Source organism: Eretmochelys imbricata, chromosome 15 (genome assembly GCF_965152235.1).
Source record: "Eretmochelys imbricata isolate rEreImb1 chromosome 15, rEreImb1.hap1, whole genome shotgun sequence".
NCBI classification, from domain to species: Eukaryota; Metazoa; Chordata; order Testudines; family Cheloniidae; genus Eretmochelys; species Eretmochelys imbricata.
The window spans coordinates 9226490-9248447 of record NC_135586.1 but is presented as its reverse complement, the minus strand read 5'-3'; the positions used below and the strand labels follow the sequence as shown (position 1 = coordinate 9248447).

The window sequence follows — 21958 nt, the reverse complement described above, 5'->3', positions numbered from 1 at the left end:
GTTGGACCTTCGAGCAATAAATTATAATGTATATTTATAAAGGTACTGATAGGGAAGTAACATAATTTAGTTCTAAGCTAAAGGGTACTCCCAGATTTACCTTCTCAAATATTCTGCAAACCCCACCTTCAGCGTTCACCGCTGTTTCCTTAAAAAAGGTTAAGTGTGAAACACCAGTTCACATATTCCCCCTAATGGAGGGAAGAAGATGCTCCAGAGGCTTTATGCTGTCCCTGGTCGTAGCTGGAGCTTTCTCTCATTCTATGTAGGTTTCAGAAATTAAATATTTTTATTCTTTCTTGTTATGCATTTGTATGTATTGCCAAGATATACAAGATACACTTTGATGGGGGATGATGTGGATGTTTGTTTTCATAAGTTACAATGATTTTACTGGCTTGTAAATGTCACTACAGCTCATGAAAATAAAACGTGTGCAGCTCCTATCAGACACGAATTGCATTTATTTTATAGGAATGGAGTAGCTCTTCATTTTAAGAATAAAGTTTCATTTTGTAGTAATTTTACAATACTTCCTGTGTATAAATACAGGATGATAGGTAGGGTTATGGTCTAGTTTTTCAGGATTTGTGTACAGCTGTCAATGTCCGGTGCGGAGTATCTTCCATCTCAAGTAATGCCAATGAGAATTTGGTGCCTAACTCCTTAGACCTTTTGAAAATTCCCACTATACCTCTTGGCTTACATGCAGTGTTGATGCAGTGCTCATGACTGAAGACATGTATATTACTGGTGACACGGATATGATGGGTATATTTGTTGGCCGGGAGAATATTCTTGCATAAATTCATTGTTGCACTCTGCATGTACACATCACTCCCACTCTATGAAATTAACATCTGAGACACCAACTAGCTGAGTGTGTTTCTTTTCTCAGAGCTTTACAAGTGAAGGAGGAGGCCTGGGCACTCATTCATATTTGTGATTTAAGGCACTCTTGCCCACTTGTAGATCACTGAAAATATAAGTGTTCTTAAGCTAATTGTCCTTTTTGTATAGTGGTTATCATTAAAAAATCAACATTTGCCATCAGTTACCACAGCACATATTCTGAGAAAATCACTATTCTCCCCCTATATTTACAATATGATAGATCTCTGGTAACATCTGGCAAATGTTAACTTTTTATTGTCTTCTACCATATCTGCGTATACAGGAAAATGCAGAGTATATATATAGGTATGCAGTACAACATATTACATTAAAGTTATATTTTATATGTATTTTACCAGTATTTTATTAGTTTGGTGATAGCAATTCTCACATCTAGCTATATTTTGTTATAAATGCACATGCCTGCTAATAAAAGCTAACTGCAGAGGTTAAAACATAGAAATTAAATTAAAATAGGCTTTATACGTGTGTATTTACAGTATTTGAAGATAGACATTTTAGTTTCTTAAAGTTTCCTCCTTTTGAAAAGTTTGCTAGTGAAAGTTTGAGACTTCCTGTTAGCTTAGTGCCCATATTAATCATGTCTCTGTATAATCTGTGCTCTAAAGTATTCCACACCAACTTGTGTTTCTACTGGCTGTTGAAAAAGTACCATGGGAACAAGAGGTTGTTAGTGTCACTCAGGAGCCTTAACCACACACAAGTCATGATGAGCTCAGGTCCAGTTAAAATGAAGTCTTCATCTTCAGTTTAACCAACTTCTAAAGCAAAAGAAAGAAATACTGATTTAAAATAAGTCTCTGAGCTTGATCTGGCCATCATCTAGTCTCACTTAACTCACATGCTTTCACGCAATGGATTTGACCCTTATCAAAATAAAACAAGTGCCATGTGCATTTTTGATGCTCTGTAAATGATTATTAATAATAATGCCATCTTATGTATCTGAAAGCTATTAAAACATCACAAGCTAGCAAAATTACATAAGGATGCTAATGTTTTAAATAAATCCATCTTAAAATATTATAAACCTATCAATCTCTTCTCACACACATTCCACTTAAAAGTTTATAATAATTTAGTGGTGTCATGAAAACTACAGGTCCCATCATGCAGTTCTCCTTCCTGATCTGAGAGGCCAGTCTGGATAGGAGCTGCAACTGATTCCATTTTATGTAAATTAGAGGCAGGCCTTGGGTTCTTGGCAAGACACGCAGGCCTTGGGTTCTTGGCAAGACACCAATGAAGTTCTTGGTTGAGCAAAGTTTGAGTGCCCCTGGCAAAGATTCTAAGCCTCACAGTTGTTACTAGCTATTTTGAATTCTAAGTGAAGCATAAGAAGCAGGCCAAACGCCTTGCACTGGCATTTTCACCTCTATTAGACAGTCGTAGATTTTTTAAAATGAAGAAATGGAGCATGCTTTCTGGCCAAAAATAAATGAAATGACCTTGTGTTTCTCATCTAGCTGCTCTGGTTATAGTAACTCTTGGTACCTGTGGGTAATTCACTCACGCCATATAACATTTGTGAACATAATTAAGCTCTGCAGGGAGAAGGTGTGTCCCAAGCCCTTCCTAGGGACATAATCTCTGACGGAGAATTAAAGCCCTTGGCTGTCAGTAGCATCTATGCTTATGTTTAGAATAAAGGCCACTTGAGCTCATCTGTTAAAAGTCCAGCAGAGCAAGACTGAGTTTGTAGATGGGAGTGTAGGGGAAGGCTGCCTCTCTCGAGACAGGGTGGGTAGTTCTTCATATCAACTCTGAGCCAGTTGTCACAGCTGGTACCAACAGAGCCAATGACACATAAATGGGCTAGAGTGGCAGGCAGCTGCACGCTTTCCACAGCCTCCCTTTTCTGAATCACATTGCAGCTGTAGGACCTCCTGAGGGACCAGTCTGCTGGTCTAGTGACCAACACCACATTTCTTAAAAGAAGCCCAGATGTCTGTCATGTCTCCATCCAGCTCCCACAAGCTTACCTGGGAGCTTTCCTTCCCAGGGTGACTGTCCAAGTGTTTGCCTCTCTGTATGCTGTGTTAATCTGGCTAGTGTAATGGAGAGGCATCTCACTAATTTACTAGCGGAAACGTGGATCAAGCTCTCTTTAGAGAGAGCGTTGGGTAACTACTTCTCTAGCCAAAGATCATGTTACTTTTGGATCTACATTCCCCTGGTCATCTCCCTTTGGAAGTGGATTCAGTCACTCACTCAAGTTACGAATTGCAGGCAAAGTGACCTCTCTAGTGCAGACCAAACAGTTGTATCTTGAAGGGGGCAGAAATTGTGCCAGTTGCACTCTGAATTCGCTCTATGCTTCTAAAGCCACATGACCCAGGAACAACAAAGCCCAAATACCATCAGTGGGTGCTTGGAGGACAGAATGTTGTTTCCTTCCTTATGGCATCCAGATACTATTTTGCTGTGTGCATTAGAAATGCGAAGTGTTGGTCAGGTTTGATTTGTCCATCCTACATAACCATTTGCATGGTACTCCAGAGATGCTCTCTTCTACTCGTTTGGACTTCTGAATAATGCTAGCTAGGGATGGCATTTGAGAATTGCCGCCTTAGGGTTTAATCAGCAGTTACAGTTGCCTTTATTTTATAGGGAGGAATAGATGCTGGCGCCATCGTAAACATAAAGCACTGAAACCCATTGCAGTAATGGCATCAAGAAGCATGACGACGTTCCAAATTCCACTTTCAGCATAAAACATGTTGCCTGTGGCAGTAACTCTTCATAGCCAGACAGAGCATATGGTGTGTTCCCTTTCGGCATTAGCAGCAAGGGGAAATTTTTGGTACATTAATATTTACCAGGGTGCTGTTCAGCAGCATATCCGCGCCCTTCCTTTTTGGCTTACACACATAATAGATGACTTATTGTCAACCACGCCATCAAACTGACCCTGCAGTCGTGTGTCTTATAGTGTCTTGGTAGACATTGTCCTAGCTAAATATGCCAAGAGACAGGATTTGGAGCACTTCCTTGGGAGATTACATCACAATAGTTCAGCTAGATTGGGTGTAATGAGAACAGCGTTTTTACTGCAAATAAAGGTGTAGTCTTTGGGGGGCGGGGGGGTTGTTTTTTTTAAGTATCACATTCCACATTGTTGTTTTGTTCAACCACAGTGAAGAGCTGCTAGTGGTGTGCTGCTACCAACATTAAGCACTTAGTGTTTCTTCATAATATTATTTGTCTGGTGAAACCTTTAGGACATCAGCTTGTAAATAAATACCCATTTGTATAAAACATTTTTAAAACGAGATCTGAAAGGAGAACATTCATCGTTAAGCCCCACAAACCAAATTGACTCCCCTTTTCTCTGCCCATTGTCCACCTACCTGTTGCAACTTTCCAAATCATTACCTACAAATGACAACAAAATATGTTGTATAGACATGACTCCTCTCTGCTCCATGATGTGTGTGTGGCATCCTGGCTGGGTCCAGTGATGAGGGGGGATACTGGGTGCACAGCCGGTGTATGTAGAGTGGATGGATATATAGGGGTATGTTGCCCTACAGGCTGAGGTTTCTGATTTACCCCTGGAGAACGAGTAAGATCTCCGGGATTTTCCTTCTGGTTGGGAAGGATGAGTGGGGACTTTTGGAGGCTCTGGCTGCGTGTGGAGCGTAAGATGTCATTACTTGCCCACCAGCCTTGAATGATTCCAAGCATTGGTATCAACGTGGAGTCTTTGCCAAAGGGACACTTGTTGAACTGTGACCCTACTTGCAGGTTGTTGATGCATCCAATGTGTTGTGCTCAACTGAATGGGGTGGGGTTCATTGTTATATTCCTTCCCCCTTTGAATTCTGGGAAATGGAGGAGGTTATCACAGTTCTGTTGTACGTTCCCTTTAGGGTCCTAAGCCTGGTTAGTTCAGTAACACTCCCTTTCCTATTTGTGTCTAGAAGGCTGGCAGTTCTCCTGGTCTATGGGATGCTGTTGTCGAGGTAGTATCTGTCCTCTTGAACTGTTTGAGGGGAATTTGCTTGCTGTGCAACTGCTTGTTTCCCCTAGCCTCACTCAAGATACAAAATGTCAGTGAATGCTCTTTTGCAAAGGAAAGCTTGGGAATTTAGCTTCTTGCTGATCAAATGTGATCAGCGTTGATGCAGTTTTTCTACGTATATGAATTTCTCCAATCAAATGTCTTAGCTAAGATCATGGAGACTTTTCTCTAATGTTGTGTTGTCTAGATTCTTTGCCCTTAAATATATCTGCTTCACCTTTCACAGAATTGCATGGGCAACAATGATTTTATGTACTGAAACACTTAAGGCAAGCTGTGGGTCTGCTCATGTTCCCATCAAAATCCAAGGCAAAATTCTCATTGACTTCAATGTGAACAGGCTCAAACCATATATACTTAATATGTTGAGTTCACCCTTGTTTATAACTTGCTCATCCCCAGCTGTTGCTGGCTTCTGCTCTGCAGATATTTTGAGCATGTGTGCGAAGGTTGTTTCAAAAGTGTGTCCTGGTCCATGCAGCTGTGACTAATGCTCTTGGGCATGGGTCAGTTTATTTAAAAAAAAAAAAAACAAAAAAAACCCAATTAAGCTAATTCTCGTGCGTGTGGTCAGGAAAAAACTTGATCAGACTTTGTGATCAGAGCATTTGGGGGGGGATATTATTAGCACATTACACTCAGTAATCTGAGTGCTGTGAATATGGAGATGTCCTTAGAATGTTGCGCTAGTGTAATGGGTTAGCTTTTAAAGATTGTTTTTCAATGAGCAGAGAGGAGGAAGGATGATCTTGGGTTGATAGCTCTGGACTGGGACTCTGGAGATTGGCATTCAGTTCCTTATGCTGCCTGTGGGACCTTGGGCAAGTCACTTCACCTCTCAGTGCTTCAGGTTCCAATCTATAAAGTGGGGACGATAGTACCTTACTGCCTCACAGGTGTGCTGCGTGAATAGTCGTCATTGCGTATAAGGTGTGCAGATGCTATGGTGATGGGAACCGTATAAATAGCTAGATAGAGCCTGTTTGAACCCAGTTATGTGCCTTATGCTGTCCAAGTCAACAATGTTTAGGCCTGGATAGACCCAGATCCAAACTTGCCCAAACTTTGGAAAGTTTGGATCCAATGGTCTGATTGTAGAGGTTGGCCTGAGATGCCAAGTTTGGCTCCTAACATCTTCAAAGACCCATACAACGGGGCTTGGAACCAGGTTCCAGATTGGACCCATGTCTGCTGAAAACTCATAGATGTTGCTCAGGCTATTGTCAGAAAGGAAGCAATAGATGGAACCTACAGACACCCATTCTTTGTGCTTGTAGCTAGACCTCTCTCTCAGGAGCTGTTGGCTTCACTGCCCAGTGTATGCTTCACTGGCAGAGGGAGAATGGGGTCCTCATGTCTCATTTGTCTTAACTCCTTTTACCTATTTGGTGCTAGCTGTCACTGCTACAAAAATGTCACCCATTGGTCTTGACAGCTATAAAGATTGGATGTATATTTTTTCTGGCCAACCTGATAAATTTCTCTGTGTGTGTTGCCCTGTTAGCTTACCCAGGGTTGCTGGAGATTTTGCATGAGGCAGAAGACCCGAACCCTGACTCAGGGATTCCAAGGACAGTCATTGGGCTTTTGTCTACACCAGGTTCTCCAGCCATTAAATTTTCCATTCTTTTTGTGTGCTTGATTACAAATTAACTGCCACGTACCTCAACTACATCCAAAAAAGGCCCTGTTGAAAGATTTTGTTGTTCACCTCTTGCAGACTGTTCTCTGGGCTGCCCTAAGATGCTGCTGCACATAAGTCAATGGAAGTTGCACGTGAAGATGTGAGGACACACCCTTGATATTCAACCCCTTAGAGAATCCAAGGGGTCTCTCCCGCCTATTTCGTATGGAGGAAAATTAAAACTAATGAAACAGTGTCAAAGAGAAGGCATCATTTCAGGCTGTCTTGTGGAAAATGGAAAGGAGGTTTCACCCCCGGCCACTCACTCTTGTCCCTCTTTCCTAGGTTGGTCATTGCAGTGTAGAGAACTCCAGAAATCCTCCGTAATCTACTTCTAAAAATGTTCCATACTAGGATTCCAGAAGATTTATTTTTAGTGGCTCGTCCATCTGCTTGGAACACTGTTGCCTATCCTATCAATAATGTCTTTTACAGAGCCCCTGATCACCCAGAACATTCTGATCCTACAAAGCTTCATAGATTGATATTTTCCCAATAGACCCACAAGAACCTAATTAGCTGAAAAATATTCTTGAAATTTAAATATTTAATCGTGATATTTCAGTAAAGACTGGGATCTAAGCTTTAGCTTCATTCAGGTATGTATATACATTTTAGACCCTCCTCCCTCTCTAATGCACACACAGCTGAAAGCTAAAATTCAGACTAGTTTCAAATATGGCTGCTCTCTAACCTTACGGAGTGTTTGCCTCTGTTAAAAGTAATCGGAAGCCTACAAAATGTCCAGCATCAGGGTGACAAAAATACAAAATAAAATAAAATTTTTCTAACAGTCCATAGACTTTCCATTTCTAGAAGAGACTTCCTTTTATTAATCTTTCTCTCCTTGCCCACTCTCCAATTTTTAAACCTTCCCTGTCCCCACCTGATTTAGGGGTGGCAGGTTGTTTAGCATCTTCTCTCTTGCCTTGAGGGAAGATGCTAAAAATACAGGGACCATTGTAAATTCTGTTTCTTGACAACCCTGGCTATTCCTCCCACCCTGCCCAAAGCTCAAATGTGAGATGTAGCGGAGAGTGCAAAATCCCAAAATGGGGGACACAAGAAAAACTATTGGCTCTCAGCACCTTAAAATGGTGTGTGGTTCACATCTGGCTATATCCATTTCCTATATCCTTTACTTTTCTGCTACATATTGTTCACAATATAGAAAGTCCATGAATTTGGGTAAAATGGTGATAAATATGGTTCTAAAATAAAGTCTGTGTGAGAGAGATGCTCCTAGGAGGCAAGGAAGAAGCATGTCAAGACACACCTTGTCTGCACTAGGAGTTTTTTCATAGTTTCGTACTAGTAGTACTCACTGGTGGGAATACTAGTGAAGACCAGCCAGTAACTGTGGTTTCTAATCTTGTTCAGCCGTGGTCTAGAGGACAGGATGGCTATGAAGTCAGGGGCCATCTGCAGTGTTGCCTTTACCGAGTGTTCAAAAAATAATGAATCAGGCCTCTGAAAATCAGGAGATTTTTTTTAAAAATTAGTTTGTGGATCTTTTTATTTGCCTTCTGGTATGAGGGCCTTTATGAGTCCCGTTTTCAACCTTTACTCTATAGCCACAAGGTCTAGAAACTGTTGGTTTTTTTTTAACGAAAACAGAGATTCTCATGTAATTGACTTCAGGAGCTGGGGCTTTAAGAAAATACCGAAGGACAAGAGTTGGCAACTCTGTCTGCTCCAGAGCTTCCAGCTGTGCTAGGTCCTTTGACTCTGCACTGGTGAGAGCAGCAGCTGGAATTCTTTGGCAAGATGTCCAGTGTACGCTGGACATGGCTGGGCTGACGCGGGAACACAGTTTGCAAATACTTTTCCCTTTTAGAAGTCACCTTTATAGCCATTTCTCTTAACAAGTCAACCGTCATGGACTTTCACAGGCCTGTCTGGAGAGGGCATGGATTTTGAGCGATCGACAGAATGCTGCTTTTTGTTACAACACTTAAATGCATGGTATTTCAGCTGCAAAATCATTAGTTCTTAAGCCTTTGACAACTAGAGAGTGAGAGATTTCAGAGAAGACCATTTGTGGTAAACCTATGAGCTGTCTCTTTAAATAATAAAAAAAAAAAAAAAAAACCCTTTGCGAGGCTGTGGAGAGAAAGTGCTAGAACTGTGCACGATCATGACTGGAAAGCAGGATCCCTGAGTGGTCACTGAGTCTTCCCAGCACAAGATAGGGAAGCTGATCTCTGCAAGCCTGCAATGTTTTTAGGCAGAATGATCCTTCTTCAGAGCAGCTAGCAGACAAAAAGATCAAATTAAGGAGAAAGCAAATCTTGAAAGGGAATGAGGCAAAATCTTGCTCCTGTGTTAAAAGGGAACGGCATCCTCCTGGCTAGACATGGAAATCACATTTTTAAAGGGATTATTTGGTTGCAGCGCTTTAAGCAAACCTTTGTGAAGAGTCTGATTGCTCTGCATTGCTTTGTGCTTTTGCTTCATTTTTTTGCACATATGTAATTCTGGAGGTTAAAAAAAAAAAATTCTGCCAGGGATTCAGAAGGCATCCCACTAGCGATCAGCTGACATTCTTAACTGAAGGCTGCAATGTGTTGCTTATTCATTTTGGACTGTGGGAGCTGCAGGGGCTAGCAGAGAGCTAAACTATGCCTTTCAAACACCAGTGCTTGTGCAGAAAGAGGGGTGAGAAAGAGGCAGCCGGTGAGGAAAGAGCACAGCTGGACTTTCTCCTTGTTTTTATCCATTTCTGCAGGATCATGTATTTATAAGGGATGAGGTGGGCCACAGGGATCACAGGCCTGAGCTGCGGCCTACCCAGTCAGTCCAGAATCAGGCCCTCCACTACCGGAACCGAGAGCGCTTTGCCACAATCAAATCAGCATCTTTGGTAAGCAAACACCACCCCCCCCCACCCCCCCAGTCTTCCTCTCTGTCTCTTTGGTTGGGAAGAGGGTTAAGAATTTTCTTCTCGCCCATTTTTCTTTTTGTTGGCATAGCAACTAGATATTGCACAGAAAGGGGTGTGTGTGTGTGTGTGTGTGTGTGAGAGAGAGAAATGTAAAAAAATCCATGCTGGGTGTGTTTCTAGCCTATGTAAAATCAAACACATTTATGGGTGAAGTTGATTTCCTCTCTGATTTTTTCTGTATTGCATCTCTCTCTTTTGTTAGTGGTGACTACCAGTAAGAGACTAATCGGTGTGCATGCATATATATTTATTTGCACGTGTATAGGTAATAGGTTTTGGTTTTTGAACAAAAAAAATCCAAGTGCTGATATATTTAATCATTTAAAAAATGAGACCATTATCTCCCAGGGATGAATTGCTGGCTACATATGGCTCGTTGATTTATTTATTTCAAGCAACTGTATTTACTGCATTTTTTTCCCCATTCAAACCCATAAACATCGCCTGGCTCCAATAAATGAGGATTTACAGCAGCCTGTGGGCTTATGAAGAGAGGAGAAGGGGTTGACAGGATCTGGCATCATTTGTACTATTGCAAATGTGATCGTGTAGATGGCTTTGTAGTAGCAAAAGGGGTGTGTGCTGGAAGAGTTAGTTTCCTTGCCTCCTCCACCATCTCCCTGTCTCTCTCATACACATAGCCTGAAATCAGCAGCAGCAGCCTTCTGAGAGGGAGAGAGAGATGGCATAAGCAAGAAACAGGGTCCTAAACTGAAAATAAATTGAAATATTAAATATTTCAGCCGAACTGACATTGGAGGTCACATGGGTAGGAAGATTTACAAAGTATCCAGTGTCTGGCAATTGCATTTGCTGCCTATTATGACATCATCGTAGGCCAACCCAGAAATTACAATGGGTAACCCTCCCCCTTTTTGTTTGAGTGTGTATCTGAATGATTCCCCCTTCCCCATCACCACCATTTGATGATTCCCCTCCACAACCCCAGCCTGTGTGTGTGTTAACCTTAGGTTAAAGCCTGGGCAGTGGGGATATTAATATTGTTTGTGCTGCTGAAACCAAAAACGAAGCAGTGGAATTCAGACCACTACCATTCCTGTTTTTGGCCTGCATCTAGGGCAGTGAGTTTCTTTTCCCAGGTGTGCTTCTGAGTAACACACGCTCTGATTGTTCCCCCCCAAATTCAAAGGGTGACCTAGAAACCTGTGCATTAGAGGTCTTCGTACCAGCATTCCTGACCCAACAGGGACCTGAGGTACCCTACACCCTTTCTCTGATATTCTCGTGCTGGGACTGTCTGTTTTTGTAGACTGTACAGTGCCAAGCAATTGTCTGCACTGAACTCGTAGGAAACCCTCTTTCCAGTCAAGTTGGAGTCGGGGGACAAACGATAAACTACTCAACATGTCATGGTACAAGCCAAAAAAAAAAACCCCATATATATAGTGGCATCTTGCTGGCTGATATCTTTTACCCGCCATAGAAGGCTCCTCACTACCTTAACTCCAACACCAGAGGGCATAATTCCTGTTTTCTTTCACCTTGTAATTCTCCAGGGGTTCTATTCCTTTGCCTCAGTACTTCAGTGAATTCTGCTATCAACAAGTTATCCCATGGCGATGGAGGATTTTTGAGAGCCATCTGCCAGCCAGTAGAGGGTGCTCATGTGAAGATGAAATGCCTTGTCCAGACAGCCCATTGAACTCTTGTGCTCAGGGCAGCTTACATCCCAAGGTCACTCCTAAACCCCACTTCATGGCAGCCTCCTCTGGGGCTGATACTGTGTGCACTGGGTCTTCGGGATACTTGGATTTGCTAAAGCTTCTCTGCCTATGTGACCAAATCCCCATATAGTTAAAGGGGTTGTGAGGCTGAGTAGGGAACTTTCTTTTTTCCTGTCATTTACACGGAGCATGTTCCTGAGGCAAAGTACGTTTGAGGTCATGCTGGGCTGGTTTGGAGTTCACATGAGTGCAGCCGTGCATGCGTACCATGGTGTCTTCTGGCAAGAGCGGATAGGAGACTGATGATACCTACCGGTTAAATCCGTTCAGTATATCAACCAGCACCACTCTCTTCTTAGGTGAAGCGTGGGATTTTCTTTCATCCATACGCTTCCATCCTTCCGCTTCCAGTGTCTGTATCTGAGAACACCTCCCTGTCCTTTCTTATGCCAGGAATGAAGTGGAATGACAGGAAAGCAACATACAGTGGCAGCTCATGTGGAGGTTTTGTTGTTCCTCCCTTATCCGAATACAAAGGAAAAGATTAAAACGGTTTCCCCATAAAAATCCATCAGGGGTAGAGGGGATGTAGTTGCATGTGTGGGTATTACAATCTTTTGTGTATGTTTTATTTCACTTTATAATGGGAATACTTGTTTTCTTTCAGTTCGGTTATATCAGTGGCTTTTCCCCCTTTGATTCAAAGACCTCATTTATGTAACTCTTTTGTGGTTATATGCCACTACAGTTGCAGTTAATAATTCTGTGGAGTTGGGAGGATTCATAACTCATCCTCACTCCGATCTGTTTTAGGGTGCGCGTACAGAGGGAAAGCTCAGAATTGCCAGAAGGGGGTTGGTTACTTAGTGAGCATCAGGTGGGAGATTTCTAGCATCCCTGCAACCAGCCATTCAGATCTCAAAGGTTCTCCATTCTTCTAGTTGATTTTCACTCTGTTGCTTCCATAAGGTATCTTAAGGTATCCTGTCTTCCCTACATGGACGTTAGATCCCATGGCATTGGCATCTTCTAAAATAAGAGCAGGTTTGATTGCTCCCCCCACCCCAGGCCACTCCCCATTGCTATCCATCAGTTGCTTTCTTTGGGTTCTGCCCCCCTAACCCCTGAAGAGTTATGCAGTTGTGAGAGAAATAATGACTATTTCATAAAGGCCATGGACTGCTCTGATGTTAGTAGTGATCTCTTGGGATGAAAACATCTGTGTAAATATGTGTTGTTTTGTTCGGGTGAAAAATCATCTTCCAATGAGACTCCCTCAAAACTCCCAGCCTGACAGATGGACAGCACTGTAGATAGAATGCATTCTGCTCTGGGGAGGGAGGGGGGTGTATTGCAGAATCGCTGTCCCAGCTGGTTGAATTCAGGAACAATATCTGTGATCTCTGAACCTTCAGGCTCTCCCTGGTCTGACTTTGCTGTAGTGCAGGCCCTCAGAGGACATGAGTGTCTCTAAAAGGGCACTGTCAGTTTGAAATGTAGTCCATTTCAAAACATTAGTTAAAAGTCCTTTTAGGTAGTTCATCTACCCCTGAACCCATGATAAATGTTATGGTTATACAGTCACACTTTCCCATTGATTTTAAATGTGGTTTTTTGCCCTGTTTCTGCATGGGAGCACCACACAAACAATAGAGAAACTGACTGACTTTATAGGAGGAACAGTGAAATGGACTACCCACAAAGTGCTGCTCGAGGCACAAAGGAAACAAGCTGTGAAAACAGAAATATTTTTTTTTCTAATCTCTTTCAGAGACAGTGATCTTAGGTATTTTTTGTAAGAATAGTAGGTAAAAATTATTCAGGCAAGAATGTGATGTGCCTTTTAAGGAGGATTTTAGTCCTCTTCTGGAACCGAGGTTCTCAGATTTGTTCATAGTGTGGACCGCTATTTAACAGTGTATCTTAAGAGCCGCCTTCTTTCTCATTGTTTATGATTCAGACCATTTGCAATTCCGTCACATCCCTGTGGCAACAGGGGCCATCACTTACATGGGACAGCAAGGAGAATGCGTTCCATGTGCTTTTTGTTGATTTTAATGCAATATAGGAGGTGTCAGCCTTGTGTGCCCTGCCACTTCTCCACAGATAATGAACCACATGTTTTGCACATCACCAGTGGTCCACAGGCCACAATTCAAGAACCTCCGCTTTGGAGCTTGGAAAACCCCAGTTTCCCTCACCTGGAAAGAATGCAGGACATGCTGCATCTTGATCACAAAGGTCAGGCAGCATCCACCCTGAAAAGGAAGTTGGTCAAATCCATGCATTTAGAGACAGGATGGGGTTGGATGACGGTAACAGTATTGTTTGATTTTATTTATTTATTTTGGGCTCAACCCCTTTTTCTGAGGACCTACCACACTTTTGGGTGCCTACCTTCATAGTTATTCACTTAATATGGAGGTTTTGAGACGATGGCCTCTGGGGCCTAAAATCCTAGAGCGTTAGTGACCGTAGCAATGTGGATTCAACTGAAGGCTGCCTTATTCTGTTTGGAATCAAAATGCAGACAAGGGAATCTTGTATTCTCGCTCTGGGACCTTAAAGTCCTTAGGCATCTGGTACATGAAGGCAGTGTTCTATGGGTCTGCCCACTGAAATAACATCAGGCCAGTTGGATTCCAAATACAGACATGTCTATTTTAATTAATGTACTGTTCTCTGGGTCTGTTGAAAATCTATGGCATTCTGTCCACATGGGGTGTGTTTCTCTTGACAGAATCACCTGACTGATAGTACCTCAACCCCTGCCTACAAAGTCTTCAGTTGATACTATTGTCTTCTCATAGTCCTTTTTCTCATTGTAAAAGACTGGGCATCTTTTCTTGAAACACCCCCCCTCCCCCTTTGCTATCAGGGGCTGATATTTCTGGAAGATGGTTATGTTGATTCTGGTTGCTCATCTCACCTGGATGTGAGATGTGGGCATGGCTCTCTGGGGAGAGGATATGGCGTGCAGGCTGAGTAGTGTGTAGGGAGGAATCCAAGTAATAGCTAGAGCTGGGGAGGAGGGTTGAGCTAAACTTTCTTACTGTTAATATCTGTTAATAAAACCAAATCTCAGGGAGGATGAGTTTGAATTCTGCATAATGTGTAGAGTGGTTGGGAGCAGGCTGGAAAAGACACCTGGTTACACATCCCTTAACCATACTAAAAATGGGGGACAAATAAGCCTTGGTAAAAGCTGTTGTATTTTATTCAGCCATTCAATTCTGTAGCTGTCCTAACTGTTTAGTATGTTTATTTCAACACAGAACTTTAACAACTTCTAGTATGTTTGGCTTTAAAGTATTCTGACATTTTCTGATCACCTGGGAAATAATTTTGCAGTGAACAAATCAGTCGTCTTCCCTTATCCATTATAATCTGTGGGATTCTCTTGTTCATAAAGTACTTTAATGTCCTTGTATAGTCAAGGGCACCATTAACATGTTGTGATAGTGCTTCCTCACTGTTCTCATGATTTTGTGTCATTAACATCGGACTGACCTTCACCCCCATCGTATCCATTTGAAGACTGTCACTCATCATGCCATAGTTGGTTTCGCTTCCTACTGCCGGTGTGCAAGTGTATGATCAGTCTAGTTAACTTCAGAGTAATGTCCTTCGATCCTTGATGTAAAGAGGAGATATTTCTTTCTCTTGCACATGGTTGGCTTTAACACAGCCACAAGTTCTCCCTGGGAATGGAGCCTTATTTAGACAGAAAATGGATGGTCTAGGTGGATACATTCTTCTGAATTAACTGCATGTTTCTTTTTTTTTTTTTTTCCTGCATTGGTAGTGGTTGCCCATTTTGTGCCATAAATTCTATTGTTCTTATCAACAGTTATTCTGGGCCTTTGACTCCAGTTTTACTGATGGTTCATTATTACATACTGCTAGCTGTTCTCAGCCCACAACAGGGTAACGGCCTTTCAGCACTCTTCCTATCCTCCATCCAGAGCTGCCTTTCATATCCCACTGCAGAACAAAACTCTACAGCCCTGGTAGATGGTTTGACTGGGATGAATTTGAGCATGCAGCCACCATGATTTCACTCTACAGAGCCAATACTGTTGTTCCCAATGGCATCTCAGCTGTCTTGTCAAACTTGTGCCGTTTTATTGCTTTAGATGGTTTTGTTGATTGCTGCTTCTTGCCAGCTAGTTGTCTTAAAATGCTGGACTGGCCAATGAGTGTTTAATAACCAAAAGCATCTGTTGTTAAAATACAAGCCATCCAATGGCCCATGATACACCCATCCTAAGTCAGTGCTCAGCTGTTGCTTCTTAACACCTTCTAGCAGCTGTGATGATGCAGTGCCTTCCACTTCTCCCTCTGTGGATGCTGTGGTCACTGCTTAGCTACCCACAGAGCCTGGGATCCCCCAAACTGCAGAGAAAGTTGCCATTGTGCATGAGAATAAGGGTGGTTTTGTAAAGTTTCTGTAGTCTCCGTTAAAGGTCTGAGCACCATTTGCTTCTTGCTCCATCTGTGGAGCGAGTGTGGAGTGCAAGCCTACTGCAGGGACCAGAGACTGTAGCCCTTGTGCTATTCATGCCAGGCCCAGCGTTCGCCCCTAGCCACTACCTGTGAATAGCAGCAGGGAGTGAGATGGTGGTTTTGATAGGCAAGCCTATGGTCCTGTCTTTTGACCAAGATGAAGATGGTTGTGGTCTGCGTGACAATGGTCTCCTTTGAACTGGAAGCATTGCAACTGGTATTTTCTCCTTAAAATTCCTGGCATAACTGAAGCTCTTACCTCTCCTTCACACGCCTGCACTTGGAGCACAGAAATCAATGTGCACCCTGTGAGTTTTTCAGCTGAACAGTGTTTGTAATCTGCTTAGACCGTATGATCCACCTTGTTAATACTGTTCGCTTATGGAACAGTGCGCCCTTGTGTTTGGAACACTGGGCCCAATGGGCGGGATCACTCTTTTAAAGAGCGTGCTGTACCCAGCGCCTCGTTTCTGTGTGTGCCACTCATGGGAACCTGAGAGCAGGGAGATCTGCCTGTGTGTGTGGATTGTCAATAGAATCCACTGGAAGCAGAAAATAACATTGGCAAGCACTTTTTGATCATCGTTCAGGAACAACCCATAAGGAAGAATGTAAGGCTATTGTAGTCGCTGGGGGGGAGATAAAAATCGAGGGGTAGAGAATCCTTATGGGATGGAAACCAGGTGTAACATATAAGATGCAGATGTAGATGGCCAGATGCAGGGTTTCCACCATGAGTTTTAGTGAAAGGAGGCTGTGGGCCAGCAGTCTCAAGGTGAACCTGCAGAGTGGGGGCAATTTAATAATGAAAAGTGCTGACCTGGTTTGTTCTGGTGTTACTCTAGGTTAGATTGCGGGTAGGGGAAGGGAATGGATGGGTGGGGGTAGACGATAAAAGTGAGCTGCCCTCCAGAGCTCTGGGAGGGAGCCTGGAATGAGGCAGCTCCTCCTAGGAAAGGAGCATTTAATAAGGGATAGAAGCCAAGGAGTTTTGTTTCTCCCCCCCATGTCATGACCATTTTATGAACCCTGCCCAAGAGGGACTCTGTAGGTCTTAGAGCTGCCTTTGTTTCCAAGTGCTCTGTGGGGTTCCCTAACCTGATCAGCGAGCTGCCTGCCCCTCTCCTGCATAAATGGCTGGGTGTTTCCTGCAAGGAACAGGGCACTTTCCGTTACTGAACGGCACTGAAACCCCTGAATAATGTGGGAAAATCCGGCTGGGCACCCGAGGCGAGAGGCGTTCCCGGCCTGTAGGACTCCTCAGTGTCAGGCCGTTTGACGTTAGACAGTAGCTGCCGCGGTAAAACCTTGGAGCAGCGTTCCCGGTGAGTCCGTGTGTGGGTGCTGGGAGTTTGCTTAGCGGGTAAGTAGCTGTGAAGGGGAGACTTGCCTGCACAGGGAGCTTCTAATGCCTTTTTTCCTTCTCAATGACATCAGGTTACAAGACAGATCCATGAGCATGAGCAGGAGAACGAGTTGCGGGAACAGATGTCAGGTTATAAGCGGATGCGGCGCCAGCACCAGAAGCAGCTGATCGCCCTGGAGAACAAGTTGAAGGCCGAGATGGACGAGCATCGCCTCAAGCTGCAGAAGGAGGTGGAGACCCATGCCAACAACTCGTCCATTGAGCTGGAGAAGCTGGCCAAGAAGCAAGTGGCTATCATGGAGAAGGAGGTCAGTAATTCAGTGAATTACCTATCTGGGCCAGGAGACTGAACAGGAAAGTATTGCAAGTGATCTCCAGGGAAAGACTGTTCAACCATATCTAAAACATGTACTTTGGGAGCTGCAAGTGGCTACTGTCTGAGGGTGCTTTGGTAGCTTTTTACCCTAACCAGCTGGATCTCAGTCTAGTTCCTAATGGACAGGTGTCCCCAATCACCAGTTGGCAGTGACTAGTAACATTGCTGGCATTCCCAGAATTGGCCCTGAAGACTGAACTGCCCTCATAGCCCTAGACGTGGTGGTTCTAGGTCATGGGATGATACATGTTAATTGGGTAGGGTAAAGAAGTTTGCACTGTCCTGGCTTTGAGAATGAACAATTTCACATTCGATTTTGGTGGAGGAGACAGGAAACACAAAGAAATTCCTAAATGTGTATGTGGGTGGTAAAATTTTTACAATTAAACTTCCATATGGTTGAATACTGATGGGCTAGGACCTTGCTCCGCAGGGTTTGAGTGGCCGAATGCACAATTACAGATTGCTCGGTGATAGACTTTGTGCACTCACTCGCTCATGCTCTCTCTCTCAGGCAAAGGCGACTGCAGCGGATGAGAAGAAATTCCAGCAACAGATTTTGGCTCAGCAGAAGAAAGACTTGGCGACCTTTTTAGAAAGTCAGAAGAAGCAGTACAAGCTTTGCAAGGAAAAGATTAAAGAGGTAAGAACCACCACATTTCAAAGAGGTTTGGAGCAAGTATGGTCCAAGCTTTGCTTTTGATAAATTTGGGCCTGCATAGTGATTTAATGCCCATTACGCATGGCGATCTAAATTCAGATTGCTAACTCCTCGGGCTTTCAGGAACTGGGAGAGCCTGGCAGTGTTCCAGAGTGATTTGCTAATAGTCTCAGTAGCAGCAGCTGACTACAGGCAGGTGAATCTCCACAAAGCAGGATCTTTAACCCTGAAAGTCATAGGGAAAAGGAGAGGTCCTGGAGAATTCCCACCGGCATCCATCACAGAGCACCCACATGGCCATCAGCTTTATTTAAACCATTGATAAGGCACCTGCCAGTCGTCATCAGCGTGCCCAACAATTACCAATACAAAATCAAAGCCAATAAATGGTCTGCCTGTATATACAGCCAGTCCCACCCCAAACCACATGCATAAAGGCAGGCACCACACCAGGTCAAAGGGACCAGTTAGCATAAAGTGCAGGGAGAAAAAGGATAGCAAAGGAGGAGCAGGAGAAGAGCCTCATTAAGGATGTGAATCAGCAAAGTACTTGAGCATGTACTTAAGTACTTTGCTGAATGTGTGCTTAAGAAAATACAGACTAAGGAGAAGTCTGCAGAAATGAGCAGGCTTTTGCCTCAGTGCTCCAAAGGCGGCCAGCAGGACTGTTGTCCTCGGAGTGTTCCCTGTCCAAAGAGCCTGGCCTGACATAGTCCTGCTTCCAGCCTCAACTTATTAATGCCCTTTAAGGTGCAATGGTTTATCTGTGATGAGCTGACTGACCCAAGGAATCTCCAGAACCGCGTCCCGCCTTGCATGCTAAGGCTAAACAACATCATGTCAGCCACCCAGGCACTGACTGATGTATAAGGGGGAGTTGCCTACTCCTGATCAGAAAATAAACCAACTACGTCCCTACCCCCAGGAAGGAAAAATGCCTGAGACACCCCTGGTATAATTCTGTATCCAGATGCCCTTGAGGCTGTGGCCAACACGCTCTGCAGCCTGGACTGGGGGCCCATTTGGCACCACTATAATGTTGCTCATTAAATGACTGGGTTCCTGGTGTTGCCACAAGGACTGTTTTGCCATTCCCCATCTCTTAGCAGAGCTGAACACACATCACGCTCCTTGGGGGGACCGTGCCCAGACAGTGACTCTAATCAGCCCTCAGGGGTGTCTGAGAACAAGCAGGCTAGCCTGTCTCCATCCCATCTAGCCTATCTTCACTGAGCTGTAACACTTGGTTGAAATTCAAACAGAGAAAACCTTCCCCAAATATCCTGTTTTCAAGGGGTGTTACACCATTAAATCAGTGGAAACTCTTCAAAAAAAAAAAAAAAAAAAAAAGTATATTTTGAAAAAGTGTTTCACTGAAAACTGCAGCTCAAATAGCCTTTAATGCAAGTACACTAACTGTCCAAACTGTGCTGTTCTTCTTGTGGCTTGCCTTGCAAGTCTATTTTAGTACATGACATAATGTGCATTTACATGGCAACTTGCAGTTGGGAATCAAAAGCACTTTGCAAACCTTTCCTTTATTAAACTTGCTACCAAAAACCTTGTGTGTGGGGGTGAGGGGATAGATAGATATATCATCTTCATTTTGCAGCTCAGGAAACTAAGACATAGAAGGGTTAAATGACTTACCCAGGGTCACAGGACACATCAGTAGCAGAGCTGGGAATTGAACCCAGGAGTCCTACCCATTCTCTTCCTGGAGTGCTCTTTAGCAATCCCTTTGGATGCCGTCACATTGTGTTCTTATCATTGCTCTCTATAACCCCATAGATGTTTGCCCTGCCAGTAATTTTAGTTTTCCTCTTTCTGATCCCCCTGGAGTCAGTGTATAATAGTTCAGCTAGAGAGGGGTTGGGCTGGGGACCCATCGGGATCCTGTGAACCCCAGGGTTCCACTCTTGCCATACTCCGCAGAGCTTTGTAATACATTTGTGCTTGAGAAACCGGCCAAAGGGTCTCCAAGCAAGCCAGGCTGGAAATGACTCGCGAACCAGTCCAGCTGTAGTTACCAAATGAAAGCAGTGGCTCTCAACTTAGTGCCCAGTTTCACATGTGATGGGATACTTGGTACCATTTAAAAAACTGGGATTAGTAATACCTATGGTTTGATTTGGGCCCAGAGTGAGGGCGACCCCCTGAGGAAAAGCCAGACTGGACTGGGGAGCATTTCACTACATACCTGAGGTTCTTTTTTTGAAATCATTAAAAATGTTGGTACTGCCAACCCTTGGTGGCTTTAAAGAACCATCCAGGCTGCAGGTGCTGGTTCAGACGGAATAAAGGAAGCCAGGTGTCAATTCATCAGTACAAGGAACATGGCCTCCCAGTAGGGTGTGCTTCGCTGCTAACAGCTCAACACAGGTTTCACTTCTGTACTTTATAAACTGGTTCAGGGAGTCAGAATTTCCTTCTTCTGTCCTTCTTAGCATCAAGCACCATATAAAAGCTAGGTAATATCCTTATCAAAGAATCATAAACAGAACTGCCTTGATCGTGAACTCAGGTGTTGGTGGCTAAGTAGCTAGAGCACAGAATTGGAATCCAAGCTTTTCTGGCTTCTATTCGTGGCTTTCACACTGACTTGCTTATGTAGGCTTTGGGCAAGTCATTTGTCCCTAGATCCTCCTGTGTAAAACGGAATTCAGTGGGGGTGTGAGGGTTAGTGTCTTTAACGCACTTTGAGATCATAGAATCCTAGAATATCAGGGTTGGAAGGGACCTCAGGAAATCATCTAGTCCAACTCCCTGCTCAAAGCAGGACCGATCCCCAACTAAATATCCCAGCCAGGGCTTTGCCTAGGCTGAAAGGCACTTACAGGAGTACAGTGTGTTGTTAAGCAGGTAAAGGGTAGGGCAGAGTCATGTGAGGGTACCACTACCATCTGGCTCCAGAGGGCTCCTTTGGGCATCACCTAGATAGGCAGGTTGGTCCTAAGAAGCGACTGGTTTCTTGATTATTTATGTGTGTGCACACGCGCCCAGGAGATGAACGAGGACCACAGCACACCGAAAAAGGAGAAGCAAGAGCGAATCTCCAAACACAAAGAGAATCTGCAGCACACGCAGGCCGAAGAGGAGGCCCATCTACTCAGCCAGCAGAGGCTCTACTACGACAAAAACTGCCGCTTCTTCAGGCGGAAAACCATGATTAAGAGGCACGAGATGGAGCAGCAGAACATTCGGGAGGTACGTCACTCTTTAACGTTTGGCGCTGTTTCACTCTCACTTGCTGGACTGTTTGATTAGTTCGTTCTTCGCTGTGGTGTTCAGGGCTGTAAAGCAGTGGTTCTAGAAGCGGGGGGGAAGGCGGGGAGGGCGTATGGTTGACTGGTGGTTCGTGGAGCTCTTGCTAGTTCCCTGGTATTGGCTTTTCCCGTTTCTAATTACTAAATGGCATAAAGAGCTAAAAAGACGTGTAACGTTCTGGCTGTTAATGTTCCAAGTAAGCAACTGCTGTAGTGGCAACAAGGCTCCTCTTGCTGGTGCGGGCAGCTCCAAGGGAAGATACTGAGTTTGGTCGTCAGGCTCTCAGGTGGAAGACGTCTCCTTGGCATGGGATTTGTTGGGTGACCCCACTGGGCTTCTCTGGCAGGAGACCCGAGAGAGTCAGCTGCCGTGTGTACCAGCCTCGTTAAGGGTATCCCTGGGAGAAGTCTGTGATACACACGGTAGCGTCATGTGACCAGTTTTCACTCTGTTGGATTTGTTATGAACAGTCAAATGGCTAGAAGTAGATGTTACTCCCATAGACAGCATTAAAAGAATATTAAAGCTGC

General features: G+C 44.0%; 1 protein-coding gene across 4 annotated transcripts in view; it reads left to right on the top strand.

Moving 5' to 3' along the window:
• Window positions 1-21958, top strand: part of TAOK3 (TAO kinase 3) — a 143414-nt gene that overhangs the window by 111962 nt on the left and 9494 nt on the right. For all 4 annotated transcript variants that reach the window (XM_077835460.1, XM_077835461.1, XM_077835462.1 and 1 more), the window contains 4 exons: window positions 9352-9486; window positions 17196-17432; window positions 18015-18143; window positions 21165-21368. In XM_077835460.1, the coding sequence (XP_077691586.1) occupies window positions 9352-9486; window positions 17196-17432; window positions 18015-18143; window positions 21165-21368 (705 nt within the window). The remainder of the gene's footprint in view (window positions 1-9351; window positions 9487-17195; window positions 17433-18014; window positions 18144-21164; window positions 21369-21958) is intronic.